This window comes from Vicugna pacos, chromosome 12 (assembly GCF_048564905.1).
Source record: "Vicugna pacos chromosome 12, VicPac4, whole genome shotgun sequence".
NCBI classification, from domain to species: Eukaryota; Metazoa; Chordata; class Mammalia; order Artiodactyla; family Camelidae; genus Vicugna; species Vicugna pacos.
The window spans coordinates 40501005-40515848 of record NC_132998.1 but is presented as its reverse complement, the minus strand read 5'-3'; the positions used below and the strand labels follow the sequence as shown (position 1 = coordinate 40515848).

The 14844-nt window shown below is 30.6% G+C and overlaps 1 protein-coding gene across 2 annotated transcripts in view; it reads left to right on the top strand.

Annotated features, from left to right (window-relative positions):
* The window catches only part of TMTC3 (transmembrane O-mannosyltransferase targeting cadherins 3), a 67273-nt gene that overhangs the window by 36076 nt on the left and 16353 nt on the right, over positions 1-14844 (top strand). The window contains exons 11-14 of one of the 2 annotated variants that reach the window (XR_012078556.1): positions 3839-3942; positions 5215-5384; positions 7170-7396; positions 9082-10069. Coding sequence is in view for 1 of the 2 variants with exons in the window: in XM_006197881.4 (XP_006197943.1) it covers positions 3839-3942; positions 5215-5384; positions 7170-7396; positions 9082-9896 (1316 nt within the window). In the remaining variant the exon portion in view is untranslated. Of the gene's footprint in view, positions 1-3838; positions 3943-5214; positions 5385-7169; positions 7397-9081; positions 13235-14844 lie in introns of those variants that run through there. The other variant, XM_006197881.4, reaches the window with a different exon arrangement.

Genomic DNA, 14844 nt, shown 5'->3' with positions numbered 1-14844 from the left:
TTATACACAGTCAGTGGTCATTAACTGGCAGTTTTTGTGGGGGTTTTTTGGTATATATATATTTTTATTGAAGTATAGCCAGTTTACAATGTTGTGTCAGTTTCTGGTGTACAGCATAATGCTTCAGTCATACGTGGATACATATGTACTCGTTTTCATATTCTTTTCCACCATAAGTTACTGCAAGACATTGAATATAGTTCCCTGTGCTATACAGTATAAACTTGTTGTTTATCTTATATTATATTAGTTAGTATCTGCAAATCTCAAACTCCCAATTTATTCCTTCCTACTCCCTTCCCCCTCTGGTAACCATAAGGTTGTTTTCGACAAACAAATTTTCAGAACAAAAACTGACTCACAGACATGGAAAACTGTGGCAGTTTTAATTCATTGCTTTTTAAAGCATTTTAGGTTCATTCTGGGAGTTTTTAGAGAAGCGCAGTTATCTTTATGCCAGGACACACAGGGACTTTGAGACTTAGAAGACATTATTTCAGCTTCTTCAGCCCTATCTTCCTCATTTCTAAATTGGGACAGTAATTTCTACCTCATTGTATTGTTGTAAAGACTGAATGAAATGGTGTGGGTGTGTGTGATTGTGCACATTTAGTTTTAGTGAAGAGTGTGTGTATCCCAGGCTTCTGCCAGGTATAGGCACTCAGTTTTAAAATCACTTTCCTCTCATTGTCAGTTGTCACTTTCAGAGATACTTGCTGAAACTATCTTCTTTAGTATTACTTTCCTACCGCACTCTCAAAATCATTGTTTCTAATAAGCAGTGGGCTAGGAAAATAGGCAAATCATTTTATTATAATTTATTATGAAAAAGTAAGCAATCTTAAAAACATTGAATTTGACATCCAGAGAGGCTTCTTGACTCAAGTTTTTTAGCAGTGATCTCCACAGATAAATTTGACAGATGAAACAACGTGTAGGAAAGGAAACTGAGAGTCCTGTTTTTGTTCCTTTTAGATATGCAGATGAAGATAGATCTGTCAGTCTGGAGAGAAGGAAAGTGGTCAGGACCAGAGATAAAAATTTGAAGTAACAAGCATGTAGATGGTATTTAAAACCTTAGAATAGTATAGGATCACACAGAGTAGGGATTTTTAACATTTCAATTAAAAAAAAAAAAAGACATTCAGTCTGAAGACTTTCTTGCTTAGCCAGAATAAGAATATAAACTATATAGTGGTCTTGGACCAGGGGACATGCATGTCATGTTAGACACAGTTTATTGCATTTCTTTTATTTTGATGGTTACAGGTGTTTTTTAAAAAATTAATTCACAAGATAAAATTTTTGCTAATTGAATTACAGTTTCCATAAACACCTTCACAAGACAAGGGTAGATTTCTCTCAAGGAATACCAGAGTTCTATAAGGTTTGTTTTGCCTTAAAATCAATGATTTCTTTTTTATCTAACTCCAATTCTTTGAAACAGTTTATATCAGAAAAGAATTATGGACTTGTAGTTCAACTCTGATGCCATCAAGATGGAAATGATTTTTAAAGAGTTTTTAGGAGTTTCCAGATGTTTATAAATTTTATCTTTCAAAAAAATGAAAATTCTGTGGATAGGGAATACTGGAAAGCATCATAGATGCCTGGGTCATTAGCATGAGAATACATAACTGCACTGTTGATGGCTGAAGAATTATTAGGCACAGGGTTGCCTGATATTTGCCTTGTTTATACTGAATTAAAGACAGACTGCTTGCTTCATGCTCCTGTTGATTTGGATAGTGCACTCATAATAGCAAGATTGTTTTTTGAAGTTCTGTAGCTTTTTAGTCATTCAAATGTAATTGAGTTTTAATCTTGCCTGCTTTCTTACCTTATTTTTTTTTTCAAATTTAAAATTTACCTTCCCAATAACGCTGTTTATTCCTGGAGTCTTAAAACCTTGTGACTTATAAAGAAAATTGCTTAAAATTTGTCTTTCATTTTATTAGCTGTGTTGTGCAGTCCTTCAGATGCTAAACACTCTCTAATTGCTATCTTTGTTCTTTGAAAAGGTAGGGAATGTCTTACTCCAGTGTCTGTAGTCTTCACTGATGATGATAACTCCTTGCCATAATTCTAAGAACCTGATTCCAGTGGGTAGTAATTTGCCTTGTCTTTCATCCTAACTTCCATTTCTAAGATTGGTCATTTCAGTAACATTTTAAATACTTAGCTGACATAATTGCACTTTTATTTATTTAAACTTTCTGTTTATTTGTTCTTTTCTTCAATTAAATTCTTACTGTATGATTAATTTTTTCAGGTTCTATATATCCTGCTTTTTGAGTAACTTTCTGATCTCTATAGTAAATGATACAGAGTTATCTGACATTTAAAAAAAAAAGAGCTATGTAAGAGCAAATACCCTATTTTTATATGCACTTGGGAATGCAGTGTATTTCAGCCTTAGCTTTACATCAAAATTGCCTTTGAAACTTTTTAAAACCGTTTTTGCAATTCTGTTCCTGAAGATTCTGTTTTGATAGAGCTGGATGGGGCTAAGATATCTCAATTTTTCAAAGCTACACAGGTATCCTGAATTGCAGCCAGTATTGGAAATAGTTAGCCTAAACAATTTTTTCCCTTTTTGGGGGGGGGTGGTAGTTTACCCCACCCCTACTCCCAAGATCCCTTGAGATTCAGCAATATATCTAAAAGCAAAAAATCAACCTCCTCCCCCAAGTCTTGTCCCCTAAACCCATGTGGCATCTGACAGTTTTTGTGCAGTGCCCACAGTTGCCAGCCTGAAACATAATATAGCAAGATCTTAGGACTGTTACTCTCCTCTTAGGAGAATGCTTAAGATATATATGCTTGGGTCTTATGTGTCCTGGGAGTTGGAGACAGAGAACTATTCCACAATTGCAAAATCATCATCGATGTCACAGGCAAGTAGTAATCATAATTTGAAACCTAGTAATGTCTGTTAGAGATTCATGTTGAGTAAAATTTGTCTGATATAAGATCTTCGCCCTTCTATCTTGATTCCGAACCTTTGAAACATTCACTGAGAAGTGTATCTTAAAACTAGAGTGCAATGAACCCTCATATCTTTTTTATTTAAGTTGCGTATTTTTCTGTCCCTGAATAAATTTGCTGAGAATTCAGTTTTCCATATCAGGGAAAGAGATGAAAGTTCCTGACATTCTGATATTAACACAACCTTTTAAAAAGTTTTAATTAAGTTATATGAGAATTCATCATCATTTAAGAGAGCTGGGCTGTGCATCTTAAGTAATACTATAGAATCCTGGCTGCACTCCAGCCACATCCACAAAAATTTTTAAAAACAAAATCACAAAGTTTTTTTCAGTCTCTTTGCCCCTATCCCACCATGGATGCATATTTGTTAGTTATAACACTTGAAATAATTCTAGGAATAATGTTGACCCTTTTCGCTCATAGATCCTTTTCACTTTTACAGTTGAGGCATACTTTTTGAGTGAATACTAAAGCTATGTGATTAAGGAAATGGAAGCAAGTCTTAGTATAGGATAGTAAAATACAGTGAAGAAAAATGAGGTAAATTTCTTCATCATCTTTATTTCTTCCCTCTCATGGCTTTACCCTTCCAGGAGCCATTCAAATAGTTTTTCCCTGTCACATACGTATTTTCTGTTCTTAGAGTATTTTATTTAATAATTTTCTAGTGTAGCCTTGCTCTTAAGTTATAACAGGTTGTGTTAGGAGAGCTTTAAGAAGGAAGCAAGACCTATTGCCTGCTTTGCATTTTTTGCCTAGTGTGTTTGTTGCTAGAAACATGTCTTAGTTCTTGACATTCAATACTACTTAGTATATTTGCCAACAAATGATTTTTTTTTTATTTTAGATGATATCGGTGCCCACATGAATGTAGGAAGAACTTACAAAAATTTGAATAGAACCAAAGAAGCTGAAGAATCTTACATGATGGCTAAGTCGCTGATGCCTCAAGTAAGTTGTCATAGTTTATTTTTATTGTATCATGTCTACTAAATGTCCATATTGAATAGAATTATCCAAATGGAAAACTTCTATCTATTCTTCAATTTGTTGATATTAAAAATAAGGTATCCAGTGAACCATCTGTTACAACAAGTGTAACATTTACTTTTCTAACTCACTTAAAAAAAAATTACAGTGTGTGAAAACTAAATCCAGGAAATTATGAATTTTAGATATTAACAAGTTGTCAATGAGTTAAGTGACTTTAAATGAAGAGAATTTTATTTATGTGGATTATGCACTAAATTTACCACTACTCCTATCAAAAAATGAACAAAACAGTGATAAAATGAATGGATGTATCTCTGTTGCTGTATTTTGTCCATAAGTTGCTATAGTGACACTAGTAGAAGATTCCTTGGATATCACAATACAAAGTCAAAGTTGGAAAATCTGATCCTGCCCTTGAACAGCTATGTATAATCAGAAAAAATAGTTTACCTTGGACTACAGTTTTCTCAATTATAGTTTATACTAGTGCTGTATTAATAACAGTAGTAATATTAAAGTGATTGGATAGTTTAAGAAATGTTTTAAAAACAGAGTTGGATGACATAATACATTAAGGGTTATTGCAGTCCTAAGATTCTAAAGTTAAATTGTGTCCAATATAGATTTTTATCAGATATGATTTATTATATTCATTGAGATTTTGTATTTATATAGATTAAATATAATAACCTTTACTTAACCTGAATAATCAGTTTATTAGAGAATTTTATTTCCTAACTTCAAACACGTGAGTGTTTTGTAGAGTGCTGAAGTAAAATTAACTACCCTGTTGTTACAACCAGGAATTATTTTGCTGACAACATGAAAGTTCACATGGTGTAACAAATACACTAGACTGAGAGAAAAGACCTGAGTTCTATTCCTGGTGTGATGCAAATGTACTAAGAGACCTTACTGTCTAAAAATTCTGATTTATACGACTTCATAAAATGATACATATATAAAAAGCTAACCGTAATCTGTTGAGCTGGCGTGAATGAAAAAATACATCCTTCAGTGCCACTAAATACTAATTATTTTACTTGTATTTTGTGAATACTGCAGATTGTTTCACATTTTTAATGATTTATTTTAATATAGCAGTAACAACTAATAGCATAATCTTTCAATGTTCTATCTATATTTTAAATAAGACACTAGGACTACTTGCTACTGATTTTTATTTGGTTCTAAAGTATCAAATTATGAAAATGATTTCTTTCTGAATAGATTATTCCTGGTAAAAAATATGCAGCCAGAATTGCACCTAACCACTTAAATGTTTATATTAATCTGGCCAACCTGATTCGAGCAAATGAGTCTCGACTGGAAGAAGCGGATCAGCTATACCGACAAGCGATAAGCATGAGGCCGGACTTCAAGCAGGCTTACATTAGCAGGTATTGTGGTTCACTTTTAATCTTTCATTATAGAAGATTGAAGCTGCATTTACATATACATTTAGGCTATTTTGACTAATTTTGCCCCTTTTTTTCCTTTTAGTAATCTTAGTTGACAACGAACAGCATATAAACATAAGATAGCCTGTTTAGACTATAGACTAATAAATGTAGGCTAACAAATTTAATTGATTTGATTTTGAATTTGACAAGGGAATCTATTCATAATGTCAAACTTAGGTTTGTACAAAGGGATAGAAGAAGCTCCTTAGTTTCATTTGCTTCTCATCACCAAATTCATTTTTACTTAAAACAATTGAAGATTACATTTTATAATTACTTAATTGTCATAAAATAATTGTCATTTTTATAAGTACTTATTACTTCTTAACTATTATAGAATAATTAAGAAATCATTATATAACTAAGAAATCATTATATATAAAATAATTAAGAAAGAATTCTTGTAATATACAACTCTCAGTAGCTTGCTTAAATTAATACTGAAATTGCCTTGTTACTGATGCCTTTACTACAAAGAAACTTTAGTTGCCAGTGAAAAACAAAGTTTGGTATTGCATGTTAGCACTTGATGTATTTTCTCATGTAAATGTTATCATTTGTATTCTACTTGAAGAAAATTTTATGTTAAACTTTGATTTGTAGCCTGCTCCAGAAACCTGTTCGTAATTATCACATTGTTTATACGGGGAAAATGCGTTCAGAATTTAAGTTTTTGAAATAAAATCTGTTCATAAGCTGGAAGCTGCCTTTGTTCTGCCTTATCTAGTACTTGTTGAAATTCACTAAGTTTAGTGGGGTTGTATATATATAAATAGAACTTGTCATATGTTGATTTTTTAAAGGATTATTTAACAATCTCTGCATTAAAAAATCACATTTTCAACATATTATTCTAGAAATTAATTGAGAATATTAATAGTTCATTTGATTTCATTCATATGCTAATACTTTAGGAAAGAATAGTATCATAATAAAAGTAGCTCTCATTTTGATACTTAAATTGACTTGCACATATGTATATAAGCAAAATGACTTTTTAAAACTCTCTTAACAGAAAATAAAACCATATTAGAATGATTTGTAAAATGGTTTTCAAACTGATCAGTTTCAGATGTAGTCCTTAAAGGTATCTGCAGGTGGCACTAGTGCCCTTCCATTCTACCAGATCAGCTTCTTAAGTCTACTCCTGTCTGTCTGTCTGTCTGTCTGTCTGTCTGTCTTTCTTAATGAATGGTCATTTTATAAGAATACATTGATGAAAACTAAATAATTACAAGGAATAAAAAATTTCAAATGTTCTACTTTTTATATAGTGAGACATTGCTAACAAATGTTTGAATACTGGAAATTCCCACCACTAGTGTGTTTATTTTCCTTCTTCAAATGCTGTTTTTTCATCTCCTGACAAATTGGTCTCCCATTCTGGTTGATGTCATTCTTCTGATGTAGTCTAGTCTGCTGTTTTTCAAGATATATTTAAAGAATATATTTTCTCTGTTCCCCTTTCTTGGATACCTTACCACATCTTACTGTCTAAAGTCAGGAGTACTTTTTCCTTCTTTAGTAATATTTGAAAACGTATCAAGCTAAATTGCTAAACTAATGTGTTCAGGTTTAAGAACAGTTTCAGAGTTATTTTTGAAAGAAAACTTTAAGAACCTAAATTAAAAAGAAAGCTGTGACTATATGAATAAGCTTAAAACTTGTGACAAACTGACATGGTAATGTTGTAAGTAATGCTTGTGTTTGATTTTTCCACAGAGGAGAATTGCTTTTAAAAATGAATAAACCTCTCAAAGCAAAAGAAGCATATCTTAAAGCACTAGAGCTGGACAAAAATAATGCGGATCTTTGGTACAACTTGGCAATTGTTCACATTGAACTTAAAGAACCAAATGAAGCCCTAAAAAATTTTAATCATGCTTTAGAACTAAATCCAAAGCATAAGCTAGCATTATTCAATTCTGCTATATTAATGCAAGAATCAGGTATGCTTTCTCAAAATATTTCTATATTTAAACATACTCTAGTTTGAAATATAATAAAAACTTATATTATCTTCAGCAAACATTTTGTGAATGGATGTCTTATATCAAAACTGCATAAATAATTTATAAGGAGTATTTTTAAAATACTTGAAGTAAGCTTTTCAAGTAATATGCACTAACATAATATCACAATACTAATTGTTAGTTCTTGTATGTTAAAACTGATTTTTCAGTTTTTTAAGCAATGTCTTATTAATCTATGTTTTGTCATTTTATATATGGAAATGCAATATTTCTTATGTATTAATATCGTACTATTCAAATACTCTGAATTTATAAAATTTTTTATTATTTCTAGGAAACCAAGGGCATTATATGTTTTAGACGAAGTAATATTCTAATTTCTCTTGATTTATAAGTCCAGATACTTTCGGTATCATATCCAGTTTTACTGTTTTCTGAGATATTATTATAATATATATTTTCTATAATTTAGCAAAACTAAATTACTCATCACAATAAATCAGGATCTTTGATATATAAGAATTTTAGTACTTCCTCAGAAGGCAGTATATGTACTTTATAATCTTAATTTTTACATTTAAAAAAATCTTTTTATTAATTCTTTGATACTTTTATATAACTTTTGCAAAAAAAAAAAGTAAGAATCATAAAATCATATTTTAGAGCCAAAGGGAACCTTTGAGTTTATTTTTGCCAGTCGTCTATTTAGTAGATTAGAAATGAGGGGCAAATAGATCTAATAACTACCCTAACTTCATATGGCTAGTTTAGTAACTAGTCCAAGACAAGAACTTAAGCCTACTGATTTATTTCACATTTTCTTTATTCACCCTTTTGTCAAATAAAAGATTCGAGAGAGATCTTTATACCTGTAGTCAAAAAAGCTAAATTTAGAATACTAATATTTTTGTTAAGTTAGCTAACCTTAGTAATCAATCCAACACACGATTGCACTCTGAGATGTGTAATTATAGAACTTTAATTTTTTTGTATTGATTTGCAATTATCTCAATAAATACTTGTTTCCTAAATCCTAATTTATATTTTTAAGTTTTATATTTAACGGTATATTTTTACCTTTGAAATGTCCTAAAAATTTTTAAGTAATTTAAAAAAAATCTGATTTAGTAAGACAAACATTTTGTTTATCCAATCATAGTTACTATTTGCTGAACATTTTTTATAGTCTTATGTAATTCTTAGAATATTCAATAGATTGACCCAGAGAAGTTAAATAATTTGTTTAGTATATAAACAAAGTCATATATGTATAAAGTCATAATGTTAACAAAATCGAAGTTGAATACTTGTCTTTGTTGACAAATTCCATGCCTCTTTCTCTTGATTCTTTGTTCTTCATTTTCTCTCGGTTAGAATCTAAACTACCAAGCAGGTATTTCACCTCTTTTAATTTTTTTTTTCACTTTTACTGCTTTAGAGGAAGGGAGATGAGCTACCATTTCATTGCTTCAAGCATACTGTCTTTCCTGTGAAAACTTCGAGGTTTTTGCTTTCTGCTTTTTGATTTAAGTACATCAGTTACTTGTTTTGATTCTGTCTTTTTGTAATCTAACTAGATAAATACTTGCAGGAGGCTTTGTTCTTCAGACTTACTTGCTAGCAATATAATTTTTTTTTCTTTTTTAAAAAAATATTCTTAGGTGAGGTTAAGCTCAGACCTGAAGCTAGAAAACGACTTCTAAGCTATATAAATGAAGAGCCACAGGATGCTAATGGTTATTTCAATCTGGGGATGCTTGCTATGGATGACAAAAAGGACACTGAAGCGGAGATGTGGATGAAGAAAGCCATAAAATTACAAGCTGACTTCAGAAGTGCTTTGTTTAATCTGGCTCTCCTGTATTCTCAGACTGCAAAGGAATTAATGGCTTTGCCAGTTTTGGAAGAGTTACTCAGATACTATCCTGATCATATCAAGGGTCTCATTTTAAAGGGAGATATTCTGATGAATCAAAAGAAAGATATACTTGGAGCAAAAAAATGTTTTGAAAAGATTTTGGAGATGGATCCAAGCAATGTGCAAGGCAAACACAATCTTTGTGTTGTTTATTTTGAAGAGAAGGACTTACTAAAAGCTGAAAGATGCCTGGTTGAAACATTGGCATTAGCACCACATGAAGAATATATTCAACGCCATTTGAATATAGTCAGGGATAAAATTTCCTCATCTAGTCTTGTAGAACAGCCAATATTCCCAGCTAGTAAGACTTCAGGTGTAGGAAGAGACAAAATTCCAACTGAAAATGTAAAGGAAATCAAAAGTGAACCCAAACCCACACAGATAGTAAAAACAAGTGATAATAAAAGTCAGTATAAATCCAACAAACAATTAGGAAAAAATACAGACAAAGAAGTCCCCCACAAAACAATAAAAGAAATAAAAGAAATTGAGAAGAAAAGAGTTGCTGCTTTAAAAAGACTAGAAGAGATTGAACGTATTTTAAATGGTGAATAATAGCGTTACTCTTTATGATGTGACAGTGGTTTCAAAGAAATTCTTCTATATCCTGTGATTACTTATACTGGGAGCTTTGAAAAATACCAAGGCTACTTAATCAGTCTATCATGAACTGCCTCTACATAGGATCAAAATAAGATTTTCATTAAAGACCCTTTCATTACCCCAGGGTATGTATTATATAAGATGTGAGAGTAGTTTTCTGAGTTTTGGTGACTAGCAGGAATATTAAATTACAGGTGGCAAATTTGTGTCTTACAGAAGGAAGATTCTTTTGGCAAAATAGTATTGACTACTCTCAATTAAAAATAATCTGAGGCCTGAATGGTGGTTTCATAGGGTCACATCCAACATGTGCTGGTTTATTCTGTGAATTCACATTTATTAGCTAGCTTCATTTTTCCTTAAACTTTCCTTAAACGGATCGAAAACACTTGCTAAACACATTCTTTTTTCTTCAGTAACCTTCTATTTAACCAAGGGACTTTGCACTACAAAGGAATACTGGCTTTCTTTATGTTGTATTCTTTTTTTTTATTTTTAGAGGGAATGCCAGATGAAACATTTTAAAATAAGTCATGTGACATGTTAGTTTAAGAATGTATTTTTGTAACTGTGCTTGTCCTTAACTTCACTCAAAAAATGCAGTTTTTAATCAGGTAAAGTTTTAAATATATATACACACTTCTAATGGTGCTCATATATACTGTATTTTCTTTTTTTTTTTTAACATAATGAAGAGTTTCACAGCATGAACCACATAATCATGACTATCTTAGACTTTTATTTCTCAAATTATTCATGTTTCTTAAGGTCATAGTCATAGTGAGAAGTCCCAGTAACTGTAACTGTATTAAACTTTTGAGTTAAAACAGTTTCTCTTTCATCTTAGTGTTATCTCTCTACTGTTACTTGAATTTTAATTTAGTTTCCAAAATCACACATTAATTATTCTTAGATACTTAAACTGAGTTCTGTTTGACTGAAGGCAAAACAATGTGACAAAGTTTATTTTTAAACACTAAGTTCTTGATATCTTCTTATGGTGTATATTTTTATTAAATATTTATTTTGACTACTGAGCTTTCATAAAAATTTTAATGCTGTTTCAATTCCATCAAGTATGGAAAATAAATTGCTATTGCATTTTTCTATATGTCCATATATACATATATGTTTAGCCAAATTGTCATCATCTATTCAGCTATTAAAAAGATAATTAGCCTAGAATAAGATTAATAAGTCATTTGTAAGTTTTAGCAGATTTAAACCTGAAAACTGTTCATTTGAAGAGTAGATATAAATCAGACGTATTAATTTAAATGACTTTTTTCATGAGTTAAAATACATTTCAGATGCGTTTTATAATACCTGATAAAATTAACTTCCATTTAAAATGTTTAAAGCCCAAGCTATCATCCTGGGATAGTAACTAATTTCTAATTATGTGGCATTTCAAAAACTGTATTTCTGTTCTTTTGAGATAATTTCTAATTATGTTTCAAAAACCATATTCCTATAACATTTTTTTAAAAAGAACTGTTTTATAAGTAAGTAATAAGAAACATGGTCTGCATTGAAGACTTACTCTTACTAGATTCTCTGAGGCTCTGTCAGATTATTTTTTAGGCAATATAAAGTAAGTACTGATACCGATGGTAGTTGATTTTTGATTCAGGAGATTCTAATAAGCATTAAAGCAATATCTAATTTCAGTTCTTAAGTTATAGCTTTGTGACTCCAGATACAAGGTGGCGAATACCTCATATACTATAACTTGAAAAATGAAATGTTATTGTTATGTTCTCTGCACATATCTTGAGAAAAAATTTGAGTTTGATCTCTTGTGTTATAATATCAAGTGGGGATAGTTCAGAAAAGTAGAAGGAAATCTTTCATGACAGCAGACCATAATAAATGCTTTGAGTAGTATTTTAATTGTGTAACTATTCAAAAGGTAAAAGATATATTAATATTATCCAATGATTTTACAGAAAAAAGAATTTTCTCCATATTAGCATTTAGAACAGTGCCTATCATGTAGGATATGTTCATATATTTGAATTTTAAATAATTTATTTAAATCAAATCCACCCTGAGTAAGTAATAATGTTTCCAAATCAATGTTTCTCAACCTTCATTTTATATTAGAATCATCTGGACCCCACCTCCCAACAATTAAATCTGAATGTCTTAGGATAGAGCAATGTTTCAGTTTTTCCAAAAACTCCCAGTGATTCTAATTTGTAGTGAGGGTTAAGGATTACTGCTCTAAATTAGTTCAAAAAATCCTCTTCTCTCTCCTGTGTTAACTTTTAAATTAGTGATATAACCCAATTAAGTTTTGATGTTTTAACTTCCATTAAGGAATATGCTCTTCTAATAACTAGTATTGATTCCATCTTAAGTTCTATCAAGCTTACTTATGTGTAAGATGATTATTTCTTCTCTTTAAACTCATAATAGAAGTTTTATTCAAGCTCTTCAGGTGAAAAAGGTAATGGATTTTTTTTTTCTTTCCCCTTTGGAGCTGTCATTTTAGGAAAATGGAGAGTAAGGACATTTTAGCCCAGTTCACTAGCCTGTATTTCTGAATTGTGAGCATCTGTAAGTTTGGAAAAGAAAGCTTATATACTGGTTTATAGGCTGGTGAAAGGATGTAGTTTTAGTTCATGTTGTTTTACAAAAGAATCTACATCCTAGGAGTTCTAGGAAGCTTTGACAATCCCTAAGGAGCAATTACGTTACTACTTCACTGCTTCTCAGAAGGAAGAATTGAGTTTTTCTTAATATTGCTCCTATATATGTTTCCTTACTAACATACAGAATTGGGAATTTTATAATAATTACTCCAGTAAGTAATTTTATGAAGTTGATGACTTGGAGGATAAAACAAATAATGTTTGCAATTTTGTGTTTACTTTTATGTAGATACTTGGTATGTGAATTACTCGAGTCTAATAAAACCTCATGCCTTTCATTATATGTAATTTGAGCTCTCAACTTCATGTTATAGAATGCTTCCTTAAAGATGCTTTAATGAAAAATATTATGAAAATATATAGATTTGTATGTCAGTTTATACTTCAGAAATCCATATATTTGTCATATTTATTTTTTTAAAAAAACTAATTGTCTGCATGACTAAATGGTATTTAAAATGAACCCTCAAAAATATCTGGTACCTTTGTCCAAAGTTTTGTTCGAAGCTGTCAGCCATCCATGTTAAGTTTTCATAGAATAGTTTATAATTGTGTGCATTTTATATTACTATGGTGTCTGTGTACCATATTTCTAAATATTCAGTATTAAATTGATACTTTTTAAAACTTTAACCTGAATTGCCTTTTAGTGTTAAAAAGAAAAATATAATGACATATCAAGAAATTTCTGCCCCCACAAAGAAAAAAGAGCTGGCGGGTAGTTTTATTAATAATGATCTGAGAAAGGTATGTGTTAACTTGGTTCCTAACAGTGATATATTTCCAACCCTGAGTGACAGAAACTCTATTAAGAAAATGAGACAAACTCAAATGTGAAATTTTATATACATACACAATTGTAAGTCAGTGTAGTGAAATAATAGGAGTTTTAAATTATGAATCTGCCTGGATTCAAATCCTGCTACCATCCTTGCTAGCTTAACTTAGGAGAAGTTGTTTAACCTATATGTCCTCAGTTTCCCCATCTGCTAGTTGGAGAAAATACTTTTCTCATGAAGTTATTAAAAGGAGAGATATATATACATACACATATACATATAAACATATACACACACGTGTGTGTGTATATATATATATATATATATATATATATATATATATACTTGCCAGTATCTATCTATCCTATTGTAATAAACCGGCAAGTATCTTTATAACTAAATAGTGCATGCACAGCCATGTATGCTATAAATAGCCTTTACCAAATGTGTTTGACAAGAACCGTAATTAACATCACTCAGTGAATTGTGATTTATTTTAAAACCACGATTTATTTGATGCAATTGGCTTAATTGGTTTTATGTCGCCACGAATGAAACTTAACAGCTTTAACCAGTGGTACTGATAGATCCATCCAATGTTGTCTGTTATGTTTGTAGTTTGATAATATTGCACTGTCAGACTAGAAAAGCTAAAGAAACAATGTATTTTTAATTCTACTGAAGACTAGCCTTATTTATGGACAGCTTTCCTAACAAGCAATTATTAACTTATCAGGTGTTAACATCTGTTTCAGGAACATGTCAGAAGTTTTAATTCTATGACATTTCTAAATTGGTTTTTTAAATAAATTCACTGGAAATATATAATATATATTTATATTAACTATATTAATATATTTATTAGTATATTTGAATTGCTTAGGACAGTGCTTGTCACATAATAGTAGATGTTAATTATTAATGTAATTGCAAGGTTCAGGCTTGTGTTTGCATATTATTTCATTTATATATATGTTAGTAGACGTAAATGACAGTCATGACAGCAAACAAATTATAAGAAATCTAATATTAATGCTTGTTCCATAGCAATCTAAACCAGCCAGTATATAAATAACCTAAAATAAAATTTATTTATTAAATATTAAATGTATGAATAAGTTTATTTAATAAAGTTACTGAAATAACTCAAAGTAAGACACTTTAAAATTGGTACAACCTCCGTCTTGCTCTTCACTGCCATCAGGAAGTAGCATAAGATGAAATATTAATGCCCAAAAGCCTCTGAAGACTTGATTTCAGGAAGATTAATGTTCTTTGGAACCTACTTTCTTGATGAATTCTGTGACTATGGTCATGGATAGCATATTTCCTATCAAGTAGCATTATATTCTGTGAGAAACTGTTTACCTCCATGTTTCTGCCTTGAGCAGGATACCCCTCATCAAACCATGCTAGTTTGCCCTTTCTTAAAGATTTTCATGGTTGAAATTGTCTTTACTCCTT